The sequence below is a fragment of the Condylostylus longicornis genome, unplaced genomic scaffold (genome assembly GCF_029603195.1).
Source record: "Condylostylus longicornis isolate FDR11 unplaced genomic scaffold, ASM2960319v2 ptg000010l, whole genome shotgun sequence".
NCBI classification, from domain to species: domain Eukaryota; kingdom Metazoa; phylum Arthropoda; class Insecta; order Diptera; family Dolichopodidae; genus Condylostylus; species Condylostylus longicornis.
In genome coordinates this window covers 17,877,429-17,900,958 of record NW_026577979.1, presented here as the reverse complement: position 1 = coordinate 17,900,958, position 23,530 = coordinate 17,877,429, and the positions used below count along the sequence as shown (strand labels likewise).

General features: G+C 24.5%; 1 protein-coding gene across 2 annotated transcripts; it reads left to right on the top strand.

The window, feature by feature from the left end:
- Positions 1-919: 919 nt before the first annotated feature.
- LOC129619017 (putative uncharacterized protein DDB_G0282133) lies at positions 920-20,666 on the top strand. Of its 2 annotated transcripts, XM_055534073.1 has the most exons (8): positions 920-1,545; positions 1,793-1,855; positions 14,519-14,647; positions 14,762-14,915; positions 14,996-15,131; positions 16,497-16,562; positions 16,743-17,954; positions 18,020-20,666. In XM_055534073.1, exons 1-8 carry the CDS (start codon positions 1,495-1,497, stop codon positions 18,150-18,152), a joined length of 1,944 nt encoding a protein of 647 aa, XP_055390048.1. In that variant the 5' UTR covers positions 920-1,494; the 3' UTR covers positions 18,153-20,666. The 2 variants fall into 2 exon arrangements, with proteins under 2 accessions (XP_055390048.1, XP_055390049.1); XM_055534074.1 differs by lacking the exon at positions 16,497-16,562.
- The last annotated feature ends 2,864 nt before the right edge of the window (positions 20,667-23,530 follow it).

Genomic DNA, 23,530 nt, shown 5'->3' with positions numbered 1-23,530 from the left:
AAAGAGCAATCGATCGTAAAGCAAAAATAACTTTTTGCCGCGTGGCTCTGAAGTTATACCCACTTATTTATTTAAACGGAAAATCTGATGCCATTTTGTCAACATGCTGTAGTTTGAAAGCGAGTATATCGGAAGCCCCTCCCCACCCACATAATTTTTTGCTGAAAATTTATCAAACAAACATCCCTGAAATTATTTGCCACCTTTTGTGGAACACTCTGTACAACTGATTTAATTGTTGCTTCTATAATTAAAATTTAACTCCTTTCAATAAAAAATCACAAAACCTCTAATATTTTGGATCATGTAACTGTCATTTAGACATTGTATCACTATGCGCAAACAAGCTTGATAATGATACAAAATGAACTTTTTTGAACATATTTTAAAAGTACGTACTATAAAAACAATCAACCTTTTCCGTGAGGTTGTAATTTTTTTCCAAATTTTACAAATCAGATGCGCTTGTTAAGCAAGACTTGTTAAACTTCAAATTTTATTGATAGATACTTCAAATCAGTTTTCAATTATAAACTGTTGTGATGCACGCAACATTGCAGTTTTGAATTTCCCCAATACGTTTCAAATCTAAACAACAAATGATTCTACTCTATAGTTTGCATGAATAGCTTTTATAAAATTTTCTCATTTAACGTTATTCTAAAATTTTCTCCTTATAAATGAAAATGTAAATGCATAATAATATTAGCAGATATATTAACAAAAATTATAGAAATAATCTTCTTGATTACTATACTGGTATGCTACTAACTGGGCTCTATACAAAATTATTATAAATTTAACGAACAACAGAGAAACAGAGAGAGAGACAGAGAGAGCACAAAGTTATAAAAATGATAATCATTGTAATTGCTTTGCCTTGCCTGGTAGCTTTTCTGTTTTAGTGCGTGTAGGTTGCTAGAGCATGAAAGTTGAATCGTGGAAAATAAAAATAATTTTTTTCTTTTCTTTAAGATAGAAAAGAAAAAAAATTGTAAAAAAAAGAATTTTAATTTTTTTTTTCTTTTAATTTTCTTTTTTTTCTGTCTTCTTTCACTCGGTACACACGGGAATTACAATTTAAAATTTTTTATAAAATAAAAGAGAAAAAAGAATAATTTTAATTTTTTTATATTAAAAATCAATGAGAATTTGCAAAAAAGAAAAAAAAGAAATGAAAATGTTGTGAAAATACTAAAAAACTAACCTACATACTTACTTAGTTACTTACTTAAATATTTTGTTGTTGTTATTGTTTTTAATAAAAGAAAACTTGAAATTTTTGTTTTTAATAAGAAAAAAAAAATATTAAAAGTTAAGTTTTTTCTATACCAAAATTTTTTATATAATTTTATTGGAAAAATTAAAAAAAAAGTACAAAACAAGAAATAAAACACAAGAAGAAAAAGGAGAAGAAGAGCAGGAGGAAGAGAAAAGACATAAGAAGAAGCAGAAACAAAAACAGAAAAATAAAAAATTAATAACAATAGAAAAATGTCTTTTGAAAGCAATACAAGCAGCGGCGGAGTTGATCCCAGAGTTCAGGTGTGACCAAAAAAAAAAAATGAGCTTTTTTAATTAAAATTTTATTTTCTAAATTTATTCAAAATTTTTTTTTTATTTGATTTTGAAAATATAATTATGATCTCATTAACTACAAACAAATCAATACAAACACAAATAGAAAAACAAGATGTTAAACAAAATATTAAAAAAAATGCTTAAAACCAAAAAAAAAAATTAATAATTTTCTACCGTCTTTGTTTTTTTTTTTTTGTATTCGATTTTATAGATTGAATTAGAAAAGCTTAATACTGCAACAGATGATATTAATAGGCTGGAAGTTCAAATTGAGGTAAAAATTACTTTTACATTAAAAATTTTTTAATAATTTTCTACAAATTAATTAAAAATTTATTTAAAATTATATACCCTATTATGTATGTATGTAGTGTGTATGTACGGATGTACTATAATTCACACTCCTTTTTAATGTTATATAAATTTTGAGTGTTTTTAAATGTATAACATTAAAAAAATATATATATTGATTTTTTTTTTCCTTCCTTGAACTTCATCATTTTTTTATAACTCACTGAATTGTATGTATGTACATGCAGAATAAATAATACATAAGTAGAAATGTACGCGAAATAAATACAGTAATCCCTTGCATAAAATCACCCCAATGTATGTATGCATTTGAAAAAAATTGGGTTGATGGAAATTTTTTATACCAATTTTCTAAGTTTCGTTTCGTTGGCTTTGTGTATACTTATTCTAAGAATACATTTTACAAAATTGCGATTACACGCGTTATCACACAAAGAGTTATCTTTCTTAACGCTATAAATTTAAAATGTAAAAACAAGTTACGTGATAATTTTTTAATGCTTTTTAGTAGACAATTAGGTTAAATGTAAACTTGGATGTCCAAAACTATCCAAAACGTCCAAAAACATAAAACATAATTGAAGCACTAATATTACGCTAAATCTTAAATAGGAAAACCCGAAATTTTAATGAGTTGCTCATGTTATTGTTGAGTAAAGAGCAAAGAAAAAATTTTAGATAAGAATTCTTAAACTCTTCAAATTTAAACAGCTTAATTTTACGAAGTTGTGAAAGCTTTAATTTGCTACCGTGCTATAAATTTAATTTTTTGTTGAATAGCGTAAATGTCCACTAAAATTTTCTGTTTTAAGTTGTTTTGTTTTTTTTTTCTCACCATTGTGTATTGAAATTTTACAATCTTCACAACAGCCAATTGAATAGACCTAAATATAACTGAAAATTCAAAAGTTTTAAAATTAAGAAACTGAATTGACTCAAGTAGGAATATTGAACTAAAAAATAAGATGAACACTTTTTGTTACATATAAAAGTAAAAAAAATATTCCTATGTTTCTGCCTAGGTTTCATTTATAATTTAGTTTGATAATTTATAAAATAATATCTATGAATACATAACGTCACATTTTCTCCTAGTATATAATATCATAACAAATTTATAAATGATGAGATAATAAACATGCATATGAGAACACAAAATTTTTATATAAAAATTAGATTAGAACTTGGCCTTGGTTTATTTTACTTGAAGTCATTAATTCTTGAACTCAAAAGCAACTATAAGCGAGGTATTACTGTACAAATACATGTAGACATTGTACATGTAAGCATTGAATATGTGCAACCCATATATAAATTCGTGCTATAATAAATAAATTTTTCATAATACATGTATGCATCCTCTATATTATTATGTACTCGTATATAAGAGGAATATAATATCCTTATAGGTATATAAATGGTTTTCTTAAAAGGAAATTGGTCATTACCGCAATTCATTTAATCTATATACCTACAAACATAAATTTTATATGTGCGTATATAGTGTATACTTTATACATACCTTAATAACAGTTACTTTACTTATTTATAAATTTTGTCATATATAAAATACTACACACCTTTTTTTTCTTCATTTTATTTTTAGATATTTGAGGATTCGTTTGCTTTTTTTATACACTAAATAAAGAAATAGTAATTTTTCTTATATGGAATATATCCTTTTTTATAAAATATTTCCAACATACTTACACGCATACTGCATAAATAATTAATGAACATATTTGACACTATAACTGTATAATATACTAGATAATATAACAGTATACTATAACATTATTTTAATATTTTATTTAATGATTTATTTTGTTTTTAATTTAGAAGTAGCTTCTTGTATGTAGAGAATAGTACAGTAATAAATAAAATAGTTAATTAATTTATATATAAAAATAAAATAAAATAAACATTATAATAATAATAATTATGTCTTGCATTATGTAGTATAATTAGATATATTAAGCCATAATTTTTAGTATATGGTATAGACTTGTAGATAATTATGTGAAGGATTTATAAATATTTGAGTTATAAAGACAAAGATTTGCTTTAGAAATGTTTTAAATTTTAAATTCGTTTGAGTCAATATTTAAATATCGATACGGGAAAAATAAAATTTATTTATATTGGAAGTTCTTGGATTTGAATCATAAATAACATTAATTAAATATCACTAAATGGATGCGTTAATGGATAATGTTATTTTTTTATGTTATAATTTTTTTCAAAAATTGATAGTAATTAAATCATTGAAAATTCAATTGACTTATTCGAACGTAACTATTTTCAATTACTGTTGCTAAATCTGGACAAGTAGTAATAAAATTGTAAGTTACATATTTTTGATAAAACAGTTCTTATGGTTAAAGCTACAAGGCCTTAACAATTCTACATTTAATTTGCACTTAAAGCTTTGAAATATGAACTTTAAGAAGTGTATTTTTAGAAATACACGCACATATTTCTTCGAAACCCCTAAAAGTATGCTATGTATGATTATAATAATTATAGGAAATCTTTAATTTTAGGTAATTTTTTAATCAATGTGATAGATTAATGTTTTTTTTCCTAAAAAACATTAATCTTTTTATTATCTTTTAAGAAAGAATTTTAAAAAATTAGGAGATTCAAAAAAAAATATGTTCATTCAATGTAAAAACTAGAGGCATACAAAAATTTTATCTATATAGCAGGTTCTAATGTCTTTTTTTAACTGTTCCTGGTAGCTTTTAAACTAGAATATTACCAGATTCATATAAAAATTACTTTCATAATATTTCTTACATGTAAGACAATCCCTTAATTCTCTTTGTAAGGCTGTTTACATCTCTTTGCTTACACTACTGCCCTTTGGTTGCATTACAGGTATTGTAGGTATATTCCAAAATAAATACTGATACAATAATAATACTTTTATAATCGATTATGTAATTAATTTGAAAGTTATAATTGTAGCTATTTTTTTATCAATTAAGCAATTTATAAAATTGCATATAGTTAGGGATTTTCTGACAGTTGATAAAAATATTTATTTTTTTTTAATTAAAAGTAGCGTTAGTGAAAAGAGCTAAGTAAAGCCTTTTTAAAAATTGATTAAAGTGGCATTGTTTTTAGAAAAATACATTTTTACAATTTATGTTCATTGTGATTGTATTAAAATGTTTCTATATTTCATAATATTTAACGTTATATACTCGTATGTTTAATTCTATGTTTAATAGAATTAAGTAGAAGAAAATACCATTGAATGCCGGCCGTATCAATTGCAATATCCTTCAATACCTTATATTTTAATATATTATTTGAAAAAAAGGGAGAGAAAGAGAAAATACAAGAAAGTCAAGAACATACATTTTTTATCCTTTACTTATATCCTTTCTTATTGTTATTTTGTATTTTTAATATCGAGAACAATAATATGGAATTTATTACCCTTTTCATTCTTTTTTTTTTTGTTTCTTTCTTTACATTTCATTTACATAAATTTTATTTTAAATATTTCGGATTTTATCTTGGAATTCACATTATAATAATTTAAATATACTTAAGTATATAAATGTAGATATTTATATTTATGCGAAATTTTATACACATACACATATGAACACTTCAGTAAATGCAAAAAAACCAAAAAAAAAAAAATGAAATCATTCTAAGAAAAGAAAATTCCTTTCCGAAATTAAATCTGAAAATAAAAAAGGAGTGTTTATCATTCATAAATTTTAAATTATTTCTCTCTCCTTATATACAGGATAACTGTTTTGTGTTGTATTAAAACAGAAAACAATGATATGGCTTATAAGGATTTGAAAGAAAAAGGATTTTCAACTGATATATAAAATTTACATGTGATGTGTGTATAGGCGGTGTAGGCACACCACATTCGGTTATGTAAATATTTCAAATTAAAAACAGTATAAACATGAAATATGTAAAGTTAAGGAGTATTAGAGGACAAGAGGGAAAAAAAATTCTTATAAGAATTTTAAAAAAAATGCCTTAACGTATGCAATTTTAATTATATATACATTAAAAGAAATGTTATTATGTATGCATGTAATTATGGTTAAATTTACAATTTTTAATGAAAAAGAAAATATTTATACAATATTATTATTACACTTAAAATAAATATTAAATATTGCATACTTATAGACAAAAATGAAATTGTATACTTTAGGTATACAAATTTCAAGGCTAAAATTACGAATATTGTCTTATATAAAATTTTCTTCAGTAAAACAAGGTCCAATATATTTCAATAAGTATGACATAATATTTTATATATAATTTTTTTTTTAATTTTTAATTAAAATGAGATAACCTTTATCAGTCCTATAGTAAACAAATAGTTTCTGATAGGGTTATATAATCATAAATTTGTATACTTAGAAAAAATACTTTCGTTTTTGTGTATAAAATTCACTAATTCCGAAGAAATATTTTTTGTTATATATCTGGAATTGCTTTAAAAGAAAAGCGGAAACAATACTCACTCTAGTGGAAAAAGATTCGAAATAAAGAAACTGGTTTCATAGTACGAGTAGAACTAAGAATATTTACATTTCAATTCTATAATTTACAAAAATTTTGTGATTTTTATTTTTCGACTTTCTGAGTGCCTGATTATTCACGTAATGCAATAAGAATAATTTTTAAAAGTTTTCTATATATAAATTTATGTTAGTTCCTTACATTCGATTAGATTAGTGACGAGGAGTTCTCGGCGCACCTTCTGATGGAATGCAAGGTCCTCGTTCGCATGAGAAGGGAGGTAAACTACGTGCTCACTCCAGCGGAGCTGGGGTCAACTAATCCTTCAACGTTGCTCGAATTTATCAGGAGGGTGGGTCTCGAGGTGGCTTTGTAGAGCTTTACCCCGCAACTAGTTGGCGGGCACAATAGATCTATATTTTCTGGTTGCGGTACACTGTTACGCCTTCTTTGCAATCTAATATAATCTAGTTCCTTACATAATGTGTTATATATCAATTATATACATAAATAATTAATTCTTTTAATTTACACCCGCAAGTAGAAGGAAATTGAATTTAACACATTCCTTGAAAAGACAAAGCATTCGAATGCTTTCAAAATTAACTTATAATAAATTTTTTTAAAAATAATAATTCTTTTGATAATTTTTAAAAAAAAATTTCCTTTTTAGCTTTATGAAATGTTGACTTAATTACTGTTTAATTTTTAATAATGCAATACCACAATAATGAAACAACGGAATGGCTTTGTTTAATAATTAAAAATAATAGATTCAAAAGAAAAACGTAAAAAATATACAAGAATAATTTATTTATAAAATTAATTATTACAATATTAAAAATTTTATTGTGTTTAATTTTTTACATTAAAAAATTTCTAAAATTCAAATGATGTAAGACTTCAAAGGGAAGCTATTATTTTTCTTGCAACAATAAAAAGTCGTAAGCGCCAAAAGTAAATTTTATAAGATAAATAAGATTTATTTTTCTCTAGTAACATATAGATTTGACTGTTTCATAGAAAAGTTAATTTTTGAAAACTTTTCAAGAATTTCAAATTAAATTTTGCATAGGGGGTCGATTTCACTTATGGGAAAAACTAGCAAAATAAAATATTTTTTACTTAAGATCAGTTTGAAAATGAGTTAAACCGTTTCTTTAGAAGGCGCGCGTACAGTGAAGGGTTTATGCAATAAAGATCAACGTCCTAGCGAAAATCATAGCAAGTAGAACATTTTCCTTAAATAAGTGAAAATGCTTTAAAATGAAAATAATGGAAATTGTTTTCACTACCATACCAATTTTTGTTATTCAATTAGAAATAATTGCATATTTACAGGATGAGAACAAAAATTTAAAAGACCTAGGTCGAATTTGGCACCTAATTAGATGAGTTAAGACAATTAGCTATATTTTTTTTTATGGCGAAGCATTTAGCGATAGTTTCTTGTAAATTTGGGAAAATTTATAGCGGTTAATTTCAGTGGCCAGTTTTTAATTTTAATTTTGATTATATTATTTTGTATGAAACAAGTGAGTCACTATTTTTCTTCCTTTGTCAATAAGTTGTATTAATAGGTGTACTAGTTTTGTAAACATAAGCAAGTCAAGTCATTTCTGTCTCTTTTTTTCAAAATAATGTGAGAATATGTTTACCTGTATTTTAAGTTTAAATCTATACTCAGTCTATAGTTCAGCCCATTTTGTTTATTTAGCTCATTCTTTGATTTTCATTAACAGTTTATTGTTACATAACCCTACATTGTATATTTATGGACGCATTATATATATGCGCCTATGTGTATGTACAAATATTTAATAAATAAATTTAAAACTTGTTAAAACAATGGCGTATAACTATTATCAGCGTACGTGTTTTGAACTAATAAAAAAAATAAATGTTATCGTCTGTAATTTAATAATTGAGGTCGTTACCCTACATTTACTGATCGCTGTATAAATTCTCGAATGAGTGAATACATATATACAAATGTTTATACAAATAATATAAAATTTTATAAAAATTTTTTTTACGTTTCAGATTGAACTTTTTTTTTTATCTAATACGTATGTAAAATTTTCTTTTAATTTGTATAAGTAAACGACCAAAAACGTTATATTAGAGAATATTAAAATTAAAATGAAGGGGTGCGGGAGAAATTTCTCTTTTATTCAAAACAATTATTTTTTTATTCTTTTTTTAGTTTCCGACATGATAAACATTAAAAAAGCTTAAATACTACACATGTATACGTATGTATAATAATTATTTGTTTATTTTTGTGTATACATACAATTATACAATAATAATCAAATTCAAACAATTTTTCGAAACAACACGATAATGGGTGAAAATATATTACACATCAATGTCTCGCCAAAAATACAATATAAAAGAGAAATAATGTTCTGTTTTTAGTATTTGATTAACCTTGGAAATGAGATTTAATAACAAATGAGAGCGTATATCTTGTATATTATGTATAGAACGATGCTACAATAATATTATGATTATAAGAATATAGTTTTATCAATTTGTATGGAATTTAAGATTGTCGTAGAGATGTTTTTAGCAAAGTATGTTAATTTTTAATTGAAAAATCACTAAAGTACCTACACTTATAATTTGCAATCAATAAAATGATATAACAATTAAAATTTATTAAAAGAAATTTCATGAAGAACCAAAGATGATCAATTAATTGAACAATACTTTTGACATTCGAGATGAGCCACTATTTTCGTTTTTTATTAATTTTTTCTGTTATTATTTTTAAATATTATTTTAATAGAATTTAAAGAGAAATTTAATTTTAAGTGCAATTAATTACAAAACTTTGAGTTTTTCTTTTCTCTTTATTTATTTCTGTGACTTTAAGCAAAAACTTCAGAGCAAAATGAAATAATATGTCAAATTAATTTTTGACAACCTTAGACATTCAATTTAAAAACAACTTCAAAATTTGCAAAACTTGACTTAGGCGACTTTTGATTTGACTGTATTTTTGTGATTAGAAACAACAACTGTTTAAGTCATATTTGGTAGTTTTTAAATTTTTGAATATATTTTATTTTCAAAATACGATATTTACTTTAAAGAATATAAGGAAAGAAGCTTTTTTGAAATTTGATAAAACGATACGATAACTGAATTTGATAATATCGACGAAATAATTTTTCGATAACTGAATTTGATAATATCAACGAAATAATTTTTCGACAAAATATCGTGCATCTTCCGATAGAAACAATTGGTAATAAGGGTTCCTCTTACCCTAAATTTGGGATTTTTCGAAAAATTCATTTGAATTTGGGTTCTTTATATAGCTTCTTTTTTCGTATTCTGCAAAAATTTATTCAATGCACGGGGCTTTGTATCTAATTTATCGAGTCCAGTTATTTACTTAAGCTATTAAACGTATAATGATAGTTTTATTTTGCATATTAAATTTATGTATTAAGACTTACAAAGGGGTAATTTACCTCATAATCAATGCACTAAATTGTATAGTTAATAAACAAATATCGCACGCTGGAAAGAATAACGACACAACTTAATATAAAAATATTGTAAAATAACTTCGATTCCCGGAATTTAAATTATTTATAGCCGGGTGTAAATTACTATCGAATGTTAAAAAACGTTAGCATAGAACTATTCTACAAGTATATGACCAAATTTTCTGTATTATTTTGTTAGAGAAAAGCTTTGTATGTTTAAATATAATAGTAACAAAAGCAAGTTTACGACTCTGTGTTTTAACTTATGTCATTCTTCTCGCAAATGTGCGATATATTGTATCCATATTTGTACAATATTTTGTACTGTGATAAAATTTAAAATAAATTTTCTGAATTTTTCTTAATTTGTTATTTAATTATACATCATATATGCTTACAATTTTGATATATGTACACAAATATGTGTGTAATTAGCAAACTTAAATAAGAATCAACAATACGATACCTTTACAACTATAGAAAAGCATTACCGCAAATACTAAAAATTTTGTTATTACAAAACTAGAAAACTGTCACTTTTGAAATAAGGTAAGCTTATACCTACTTAAATAACACTTTATTTTTGAGAGCAATTATTTGCTAAAATTCTAGACAATAGATGCAGTAATTCAAAAATATCATAATGGCCTAATCACCTAAATGTTGCTAGTTCCGTAAGATAAAAATTTTAAAATCTATACAACAGTATTATTTCAAAATCACCCAACTATAACTGGGACTAAATCATATTAGAACGATAATTTTAAGCAACCATTATCACATTTATTCGTGTACCGATGTCGTTGTACTGTTTGTATATGTAAATGCAATGGTATGGCAATCCCGGCCACGGACTACTTTACATTTTTATTAAATAAAAACTTAAAATTTTGTAATGAATGTGAAATATTTAGGTTATTTTATTTTACTTTTTCTGTCATGTGTTGTAAGAATTTTGGTGTATGACAATTAACCAATAACTGAGAAGGGGTTTATTTTTTTGATAAATTGAAGGTCAGTAAAAATTTCCTTTTTTTTTAATGAATTTATTATTAGAAGAATTTATAAATATTTAAATATGCTGCAATTTTTCTTTTTATATGCATTTAAATATTTATTTGGACAATACGAGTATTATTGAAGAGTAGGCACCTATACGTAAATTGTATAGGTATATAACAGGTATATGAAGTATAAGTTTATATGTGATACGAATTTGTTGTTGTTTTTAAAAATTGAACTGGTTTGGAAAAATAGAATTTTGTACTTAAATTCGTGTTCAAATAATATTACATTTACATTAATGAATATGTGCATAGTTATACGATATTGTAACAAAAACCTATTACCATCATTGGAAAATATTTAATTAAATCGAGTATTATAGAAAGAGATAAAAAAAGCCATTTCAACAATAATATTGTTCATATGCGTAGTGTAATATCAAATGGCTATTCATTTGTTATATAACAAGTCCAATTATTATCTAGCATTACGAGATTATGATATTTATGTATCTTCCTAACTCGAATCAAATCGAAATATAAGAAAAAAAAGCAAATTTAAATGAAATTTTCAATTATTATTTTTTTTTTATTTTGTGTAGAACTTTTGTTCCCTAATTAGATTTAAAATTGTTGTATTAACATTCTGAATTGCAAGTTTTAACATCTATGTACGTATACAACACAAGAGACAGAAAACAAGTCCCTAAATCAATATACCATAAATAATTTAGCAATATTGGTGCACTTCAAATTTTCATAACCTATCGAGCTTTGCCCAATCTCGACTATAATCGTTAATAGTAAAATTGTATAATATTGTAAGGGAATATTAGCACATGCTGAAGGCTAAAAAATTGTAGTTTCCTATTATATAGTAAGTATCCATTTTTATACATATACATAATTTACCCGATAATTGCGAGTTCTACTTAAACTTTTTCAAAATTACCTAAATATGTATAGCTTCATACAACATACAAAGTTGGAGTCTACAAAAATTTTTTAGTATTTTTTTCAGTCAAGTTTCACGCTTCAAATGATTGGTCAATTAGTTCACTAACGATTTAATATGTTAAAAATTTTCGGCATCTGTTCTCAACGTGTTGAAAGACGAAGTAGAATAGTGAATGTGCTGTAATAGCTGCAAAATTCAGGCTAATTGCAAACTCTGTCAACTACGTATTAATAGTAGCTAGAAAAGTTTCAAATTTTTAGATTATCTGTATTTTTAATTAGCTGTTTTTGCAGGTGATTTGCCAGGATAATTTTACTAATTCCATTAATATTCCTATATCATTTTAATTCATTGAGTGCATTTGAAACTAAAAAAACTAATTAATATGGACTTTTCGCCGGGCATCGTATTCATTCGCATATAAATTTTCAATTTGCAATTAGAAAATATATTTTTACAAAATTTTCCACAATTTTCATTCTAAAATAAAATGTTTAATACATTTACAATTTTAATTATTGTTGTATTATTGATCTTGCATTTTACTCTAGGGTTTCAATATTTTCAATTTAAATTTCCGATTTAATAGGGGTTGTATTTATGTATGTACACATTATGTAAGCAAAATATATATATGCATACATGTATGTAAATGACATCCGTATTTTATGTTTATGTGTTCTCATTTCATTTGTATGTTTTTTTGCATAATGTTTTCAATACTGTTGTATAACATTTTCGTATATTTAGATATAAAAGGATATGTGAAGTACCATCAAAATTTTGAAATTCTTTTTTTATTTTGGAATTTGGAAAAAACTACCCAATGTATGCATATTCATACATATAAGGTATAAGTATAGGCTCTCAATAATTTGGTATATGTATATATTTTATTACCAAAGTTTTATATGTACGGAAAAGCAAAAATTTTTATTGTATGGCAGTTTTTATCAATTCAAATGCTTGGGGATATGCAATAGTGCAGACAAAAAAAGAAATCAATTTTGTTAAAGTATTTTTAAGTGTTTCAATAAAACACTTAAAATAATTAAACTCATCACTAATTATACCCGTACGAACGTATGTTTAAATTTGCCTTACCGTTTGTAACGCTAAGAAATAACGGTGTTAGATATAGACTCAAGTGTTTGATCAGCGTCTGAGTTGATTTAGTTTTGTCTGTCCGTCCGTCCGAACGATAACTCAAAAACTAATTGAGCTAAGTTCACCAAATTTTCACAAATGATTTATTGTAGTAAGTGCATGATTTATTGTAATAGGGTTCTGCTATTTAAATTGGACATGATGGGGGTGCCGGTTCGGGTAGCTGCCATACAACTTCAAAATTTATTTGGCTATATCTCAGAAACTATAAAAGTTGTGGTATTGAAATTTCACACAAACGAATATATTAGTAGGGCCAATGAGTCTCATGAAAGTCGTTGAAATTACTTGGCTCCTTCTGATACCTGCCATACAACTTCAAAAGTTATTTGACTATATTTCAGAAACTATAAAAGCTGTGGAATTGAAATTTCACACAGACGAATATATTAGTAGGGCCAATGTGTCTCATAAAAGCCGTTGAAATTACTTGGCTCCTTCTGGTACTTGCCATACAACTTCAAAAGTTATTTGGCTATATCTCAGAAACTATAAAAGTTGTGATATTGAGATTTCACGCATGTGAATATATTAGTAGGGCCGATGTGCTTGATAAAATTTGCTAAAATTTCTTGGCTCTTTCTGGTAGCTGCTATACAACTTCAATAGTAGTTTGGCACAACCAGTATTTTGAAAAACACATAAGTAATACTGACATTTTGCATAAATTAATATGGTAGTACGGCAACTTAAAGTCATACTCTGCCCCATAGTTAGTTATGGCACATTAGTTATTCGCACATAGGATAACAAATTCGTACGGGTATCACTGAGTTCACAAGGTCAACTCTATTTTTTTTCTCGTTTTATTTTAGGTTTATGGCAAAATTAAATACGAAATATAATACCATCTTGTTTTGCAGTTTCTGCTTAGAAAATTGGCCATTGGTAGCTTAAGCTCAGTTTGAAAAACAAAATTCTATTCTAATTTTTCTCTATATTTTTAGATATCCTCTCTATCTTCGCCATGCAAATGTTCATAGGTGATGTTAAGTGGGATATTGCAAAGAGCACATTTGATTAATAAGCCATTGCCGCGTTTTATATAAACTGCTTGCTAAATTTGATGACCTTCAAACTAAAGTCAGATAATATTTGTTTGATCAATATTTCGTTCTTTCCATTTGTTCAGTTAATTCGACCGAATCTGTTTTTTTTTGCTCAAGAATGATTTTATTTTTTTCCAAACGGAATATTCTAGCCACTTTCTTCTATGTATACATATAAAAATAAATATTTACCAGCTTGTTCATTTCTGTATTATATCCCTTTCATTCAGGATGAGTTTAATTCAATTGTAAAATTTTAAAAGAGAAAGTTTGGAAAATTACAATAAATCTACATACATATGTTGTTCTCTATATTTTGAATTTTCTTATGTATTTTCTTTTTTTAAAATTGACAAAAAGCTTACTTTAAAAATTTAAAAAAAAATTTGAAAATTTACTTTATAAATTCTTTACTTACATACATACATATTTCAGGAGGCCAAATGTGATTTTAAAAAATTATTAGCAACTAGTGTAGAAAAAATAAAGCAATCAGCACATAAATTAGGAAATGCAATCGAAGCAGCAAGACCGTATTATGAGGCACGGCTTTATGTAACACAGGTAATTTACTTATTTTGACTTCACTATAAATTATAAGCAGGCTCAACTTATATATAGGCTCAACTTATGAGCGCATAAATAACTGAAAATAAATTCTCAAATTTTTCTTTATAGCTTTCTAAGGAAACACAATTGGCACAATTAAATTATGAAAAAGCGAAATCAGTACATGCTGCAGCCAAAGAAATGGTAAATTTAGCTGAATTAGGTGTAGGTGAAAGTTCGACTTTAGATGCAGCATGTCAAGAGATGTTAAGTCATGCAACAAGTAATTTTATAATATCAATATTTTACTAAAATTTCTAATAAATTCTTTTATATATGTACATATTTGAAAAATTTTTTAAGGTCGAGTTCATGAATCACAATTAGAAGTAAGTGATGCAAGAAATTTTTTGAAAATCTGTGAATTAAAGCAAGAAGTATCAAATAATCGTGTTACAAAATTACAAGCGCAATTAAAAGGTGCAATAAAAGCGTCGAGGTGAGATTATTAATAATATAATTTCTCTAATCTTTATGGAACTAAGTATGGAATAAGAGAAGATTTTGAAATTTATTTTGTTATAGATAATTTTTGATTACTTTTTGCTTCTTTTATAATTATTCTTTTTATTATTTTTTCTTTTTTAAATTTGACAAAAGTTACACCTGCACTCTTTTAATGGGCAACACATGATGCTTTTTTTGACGTTCTATAACTAATCACATTTAATTTAAAAGTTCATAGTTTTTACAAAGTTAAAAAAATTACTTTTTGATGAAAATTTTTTAAAATATAATTAAGCAGTTAAATTCAATAAAGTTTTAAACCTATGGTTTGTAAAATAGCACTTTTTCCGTTCAACAATTGAAATAAACAATCTCTTATATTTTAAATTACTTTCATCCACACACCAAAATATTTTAATTTATTGCATATATTTAGGATGAGACAAGAAAAATTGAAAGATACGTTAACATAGTGGTCAAAATCAAGAGTTAATTGCGTGGGTTACGATAAATACTTATATTTTTTGATGGTGTGGCATTTATCATCAGTTTTTATAGAAAATTATAAAAGCTTACAGTTTAGGAAATATGTATGTAAGGTGCCGAAAACTCAAATATTAAAAATTTCGAGAGACAATGACTTTAGAGTGGATGAAAGTGGAAAAAATTTTATTCTAACGAAATAAACTATTAATTAGTATATTTAAAAGGCACAAAAATTTTAGGCTCCTAAAACTTATCGTCTGGAGGAGCAATATCAAAAATGTGGAAAAAACTTGTTGAAAACAATGCCATGCCGCAGTGAAAGAAGTCAGTAACTACTTTTCTGAGTAGGATACAAAAAATGATTGTGGTATTTTACTTTACAACAAACATTCAAAGGATTTTTGGGACTTTTTCGTCTTGGTTATAACTTTTTGAATGGGGAAGATAGAGAACAATTTTCTTCTATAGAAATTAGTCTCTAGTTAGGATTTATTTATATGTAAAATTTTAACTTTCTATTTTAAAAGGTGTAGAAATTTTGTAAATAGACACACTGACAAACGAGCAGAGTGAAATTATTAAGCACTTTTCAAAATTTTTTTAAAGAATACTTAAACTTAACAAACTTAATATTTGTGTTGCTTTTTACCTGAACAAAATTCTTTTAAGTTTGTTTATAAAGCATTGTTTGTGTTTTTTACATTATTTTCTTTGTTTTTACATCATAAGGAAACATTAATAATTGCAAATTGTTATACAAAATATAAAATATTTAACACTTTACATATTTTTTATGAAAACGTTTTGCAAAAGTTTTTTATTTTATAATTTATAAATTTTAATTTTCTTTTGTATTTTTCTGTTAATTTAGTAACAACATTCGAAGAAACTTACTTTTATTGAAATTATTGGCTTACCAGCATAATTTATTGATTTTGTAAGTAGTTATAATTTTCTTTATTTCGGTTCTAATTAATAATTTTGTTAGAAAATGAATTCATCCTAAACTATATTTCAATAAATGAGTAATTATTTATTTAAATGAGAACACAAATACATAAAAAATTTTAAATTAGAATTGAAATTAAATTTATCTTAAATATTTGCATTGTTTTAGGCCATATTATGAGACGAGGGCGAATTATAATGGACTTTTAAAGGCACAAAAAGAAAAGATCGATTTACTTGAAAATCAAGTTGGCGAAGCAAAAATGACATATAATGAAGCGTTGAAAAATTTAGAAAGAATTTCTGAAGAAATTCATAAGCAACGGCAGGAACGTTTAAATTTAAATAATTTAGCAAATAATTTTGGCGATAATCATCGTATTGATTGTAGAATGGCAGCTAATATTAGTTTACAACCATTACATTCTGGTTTAAATCGTATTACATTAGATGATGATGAAGATGATGACATATCAGCAAATTCAATTGATGATTCATATCGTATATCATCATCAAATCAACGTAATAATTTATATTATACAAATCAAATTGATTGTTGTGATGAATATTTAGATTTACCATCAAAAATTACATATAAATCAAGCCCTATAAAAACAAAAAATTTTGATGAACATGATTGTCCACATTTATTACAAGATTTTCCGCATCAGAGGCAACAACAACATTTGTATCAAAATGAACAAAATCAACATGAATCCCATCAAATAGTTCAATCTACATCAGTTTTTTGTTGTAACAGTGAATCAAATATTATAACTAATAATACAAATAATTATACAAATTTAAATAATATAAATCGGCTCAGTTACTATACAAATAATAGTGATGATGATAAAATTAAAGAAGCATCTTCATCTGGTATATCAAATGATGTTGATGATATTGAACAATGGACTGAAATTCGTTTATCAAATTCGAATAGTTCAAGTTCAGGTTATTCACATCATGAATCCTCAACAAATTTTGATGAACAGAATTTAATGGGTTTAAGTGGCTGTGGTGGAATTGGTATGATTGGTGGTGGTGGTGGTAGTGGCGGTAGTGATACTTCAGAAAGTGAAGAACATCGTAAAGTTACCTGTACAACAATTGTTTTTAATGATGATAATAATTTAGATGGTATTATTGGTGATAAATCATTTTCTAAGAAAAAAGGAGAAAATAATAATGGTGGTATAACATCATGGATATCTAGATCAAATAGTTTTAAAAGCTCTGGAAGACGACAAAGTTTAGATTTATTAATTGATGCTAGTGATAAAGTAGCAAGTGTTTTCCAAAAAGTTGGTAAATCATTAGAGCGTAGGAATAGCGAATCGGAAGTAAATAATGAACAAAATGATTTCTTTTCATTTACAAGGTATTTTTTAATTTTAATTTTATTATATCAATTACTTTATTTAATTTGCAATGTATATATTTTAGGTCTGACAAAGAATTATTGTCCGATGAGCAAGTTGAAAATTTAAATTTAAATGCTAGAGAAAACGAAATCCTTTATGGCAATGAACTCATGAATGCATCTAAAAATAGACTAAAGAGTGACATATCAAAGTAAATTTGCTTAAAAGATTTAGTTGAAAATGACGATGTAAAAAAAAGAAATATGTACTTAAAATTAAAAGAAACACAAGTCTACCAGTAAAACATAGGAAAACTAAAACTTCTCTTAAAAAATTAAGCAAAAAAACATTGAAATCAAATCACTTTTTGAAAAGCCGCAAATATTAAATATTTTTTATTAATTGGCAGAATACTGTACTGATAGTATTGAATGAGGTTTAAATTAAATTAGAATGAAATAACAATTTGTTGTAATACTAAATAATAATTGAATTGCATTAAATTTAAAAATAAATAAAACAATTATGAATTGGATAAAATAAACATTGAAACAAGTAACTATAACTACAATTTACACAATTGTTACAAATCATCAATGTACGTAAATCATTTAATATTAATTACAATTCACATAATTTATTTTAACAGTTTAAAAGAAACCTTGTTTATTTTTGTAAGAATAATTTTATAATTTATAAATGAAATGTAAAAAAGGAGCTTTGAATAACACACTAAAATGACAAGGAATTTAGTAGAAATAATTTAGGAGTTTATTTAAATTGGCATAAATATGTGGTGTTAGACCAGATATTTTTTAAAATGATCAATTTTTCCGCCAAAGAAACTAAAATTAATAGTGTTTAATAAGAAATTGTAGGAAAGAAAGCATTAGTCAAGTTATTTATTGATGTTAAGACTTATATAAATTATGAAAAAATTACATTCAAGATTGTATAATTTGTTGATTTAATTATAAATAATATTTAATTGTATTTAAATATTGTTAAATTTTGTAATTTTGTTAAACACAAATTTTTCCCTACATGATAAGACTCTTTAAGTTAAAAATTTATTAATTAATCCAGTTAAAAGACCTTTCTTAAGGCTTGTTTTAGTAGTTTTAAAATTCAAGTTGGCAAAAATGAATTATTCCAAAAGGCGATTAGCAAATTACAAAAAAATTACTTTTATTTTTTAATTATTTTGAATTTTATTTTTTAATTATTTTAAAAAAATTGCTAAATCTATTTTGATTACATAATTTCAAAATTGTAAAATCATTTAAAAATTAATTGTTAAAATTTAATAAAATTTTCTTGTACCTAATTGAATTATTCAAAATTTCACAGCAATATTAGTAATTCTAATTGAAATGAGGCTGAAATGAAATTTTCATATAAAAAATTTTTTTATTTGTTAATTGTAAAAAATTATGGCTGTTTCCCAGTACATAAAATGCGTGCAACTGATTTAAATTATGAATTCCAATGCAACATGACTAACGATTCCAATATATGTATGTATATTGCCAGGGTAGCTGATTATTGTGTATTCTATTTTTTTTTGCATTTCTTTTTGCAAAATAATTAAATTTATTCATTTTTTGCAAAACAATTAATTTTTTTTTGTGAAAATAGTTTATTAAATATTTTGTGTGTAGTTTTCGAAGAATTTAATAAAAAATATTGTCATGAAAATAATAAGAATGTCATAAAAAGATGACAATATTGTAATTTGTTATCATCAAGTTATTCTTTTTAAATCAGTAACAAACTCTTCCAATGAAATTTTTTTAAGTGTATTCATTTTAATTTGGAATTTTTAGACTTTCCTGTTTATTGAAATAATTTTTAAAATATCAAAATGGAAAATTCTTTAATTATAGAAGCATAATTCTAATTTACAAAGTCAAGTGAATGACATGAGTGATATGATTATCAAATCTTTGACATATTGGGAAACAGCCTATAACTCATTAGTCCCTGTTAGATATATTATACGAAAATTTAATTTATACGAAAAATAAATTAGAATTTAACCGACTTTTTTTATTTACTCCACATAATTTCGAAGGAATTGATTCAGTACACCTATAGTAACTATATAATAAATTTATAGGAATTTTCTTATGTGGGAATTTAAGAATGCTAAATGAAGTGCACTATTATTGTTATTACATTAAAAATATAGTGTCTTTGGTGAAAAATCACAAAAATGTAGATCTGTTGCACTATAAGTTGCAAAGAAAATTTGATTTTCTAAAAAAATGCAACACTTTATAAGAAGAATGTATATAAATTCAATTGGAAAAGAATCGTAAACAAATTTACTAGAGTATAAAGTCGGTATAAAGTCAGTTGATAAAAAAGAACAATAATTAACTCTTTAAATAAAGCAATAAATTAAAAAAGAAATAAAAATAAACAATTAATAAAAGAAACAATTCGACATTCAAACTAAATCAGGCAAAATTGAAATAAATTTTTTTTCTATTAGTGTTTAAATTAAAATATTAGCGAATTTTCATTGTATTTCGTTATTTATTATGTACTATTATATTAATTACATACATATATGAGTAAAAATGTTAAAACATTAAAAGTGAAGTATATATATAAATATAAGCATAATTAAGTATTTAATTTATTTACAAAACACATATTATATATCTATATGTATATTTACAACATGTAGCAATATAAAAATAAAATTTAAGAAGAGATGAATCAGAAAATGTTTAAAATAAAATACAGTAAAAAAGACAAACAACGGAAATTGTTTTAGTTAAAAAAGTTGGAAATGAATAATAAAATAAAGTATGTATCTAATTATTAAACAAAGACAGACATAAATCTTACAAGGTAAGCATGTAAATTTATAATAGTTATGTTAACTTGTTAAACCATTGTTAACATATTCGAGTGAGAAATCTCTTCAATAAACTTTGTATTAGAACATACTTACTAGTCTATTACAAATTCTTTAAATTTGAAAACATTGAAAATTTATAATACAGTCTTGAAATTTTTCAAAGGAAATTACCTCCCCATGATACAAAAATAACTACTGAAAAGTCAATACCGAACATAATATGTATGAATGCATGTATTTTTCTTTCCAAAATACAAATTATCCAAATTACAAGATTAAAAAAGAAGGAAAATCTTTCGGAATAGTTGAATAAAGTAGTGACAGCATGTGCGAATATTCTTACAATTTTCTATCACAAGTTTTTTACCAGCTACGCGTTATTCGTAAAAACTTACCCAATTATAATTTTTTTTTTTCCAGCATGGAAATGTATAATTTGAGTATGTTAACTGATTTTGATATTAACTAATTTTATCTCAATTTTTTTAAGAGAAAAGTTAAAACAAAAATATATGCATACACTTCCCAATTAGCTTTCGAACATTTTCAGGAAATTTCAGAAAAGAACGCAGCTTAAAGAAAAATTACAAAATTGATCACTGGAACAAAAAAGCAAATTAGTTAATTTTAAAAATGACCACTAGGGTATATTTATTTACGGCTGAATACTGTAATATGATTTTCATTTGTCAAACATTATGATGTAAATAAAAAATCATATTCAGCAATTTTGATTGTCATAATTTTTGATGCATCTGTTTGATATTTTGTTGTGTTTTTAAAATGTCAATTTTGTTTCCTATGTAAAGTAAGTTACTCTTAAAGTTATATTTGAATTTTTAATAAAACATGTTTGTAATAAATGTCCAAACATCATTTAAATTCCCCGACAAGTATATTCACAATTCAATTATGTTTGGTTTTCATTTAAATCATTCACAGTTTAGAAAATTTTTAATATGGAAACTTGGTAAGTTTTTTACTATTTAGGAAAACTTGTTCTAACCAAAATTCAATTACTGACAATGTGAATATGGAATTATTGAAAACAGAAATTATTTTATATGTATGTAATTAGAACAAACTATATTTGATTGTATAAAAATGTAAAAATCAAAAACTATTTCATACACAAATTATTTTTAGAAAATGTACTGTTAACTCTTTTAAATGGTTCTTTAGATTGATAAAACAAGTAAGAAATTTGACAGTGTTGCCAATTAAAATATTTATGATGTTCTTAAATAAATGCTCACGTTTCAATATCTTTATCAGAATTTTATAAAAAATTAAGAATTTAATTTAAATTTAATGTTTAAGTTATGTTTTTTTTTTATTGTAACGAAATAAGTGATCGATTTTGCAGGATGATTACACACATATATAATAACGTAATACATTATGTAGTTTATTCTCTCATACGAATTATTTAATATATGTGAAATTAATTATATAATTGCGAAATATGTATGTATATTGCGAAATAATTTATATGCTAATTTTTTTGTGTATATACTCTTATTTTTACATTATACATATTGCTTGCTCTATCAAATTCGTTACTTTTCAATAATCCAAAAATATTAAAAAATGGATAACAGGAAGTTATTTTTTTCTGAAAAAGCTTCTGAGTTTTCGAGACCCAATTTGTCAGCAATTTATCGGCAATTTATTTATACCTCTGTAGCTCAGGTTTGTAGAGCGTCCGTCCAAAAAGCGGTAGGTCCAGTTCGAGAAAAATTTTTTAATTTTTTTGCCTTTAACTCGTGCCTTTTATTATGTGATCAACCTGTTCTGCAGTTGCATGAAAAAATTTCCATTAGTTATTCCTTGAGACCCTTCATCTTATATATCAGTATATGTACCTACCTAATACCTATTTCTTATGCAAAATTTTCCAAATTTTAAAAATCTTTATTTCACCGGTAAATCTTCTTTTTTGGCGGCACTAGCAGAAACAGTAAAAATTTTATTGTGAATGCGAAAAGATAAAAAAATTTCCCTAAAAATGTTCGAACAAAACAGAAAAACAAGTTTGAAATTTTTTTATAGAATTTTGCTTTGTATTTCTTGTTTTGTTTATAATTTGTGTTTGGTTTGATTTGATATATTAACTATTAAGAGAATAAAATTCTTCTAATGAGAATAAAATTTGTTTTCTCTCATTACATTTTAAAAAATCTGTTTTATTTTCTCTTTATCTGTCAAAATAATTAAATATGTTTCTCTCAATTTGATTTCATTTCATAATATGTTATTCTCATAAATTTCAGTCTTCTGGCAGTTTTTAAAGCGTTTAGTTGTGAAAAATTTGTTTTCAATTCGCATGGCGGAATCTAATTAAAAGAAAAAATTAAAATTAAAAATAGAAAAAACATAAAAATTTTAACGATTTTGAACTAAAAATTATAATATTATTTTTTTTTAAAATTAATTCTCTAATAATCGATATTATTTTTTAATGTTTTAAAATTAGAATTTCAAAATTATTGTATTTTGTGAATGTTTTTTATGATACAAGAGTGTTAACTTTTTTTTTGTTAAAATTTTTTTAAATCAAATATTTAAGGTATATACGTACATACATAAATGTATATTATTTTATTTTTTTATATCAAATACATAAGATACATAATTGTATATATATATATATATAAAATTTTATATTACATTATATATTTTGTTTTAACTTGCTGATTACATGAAAATTTCAATCAAAAA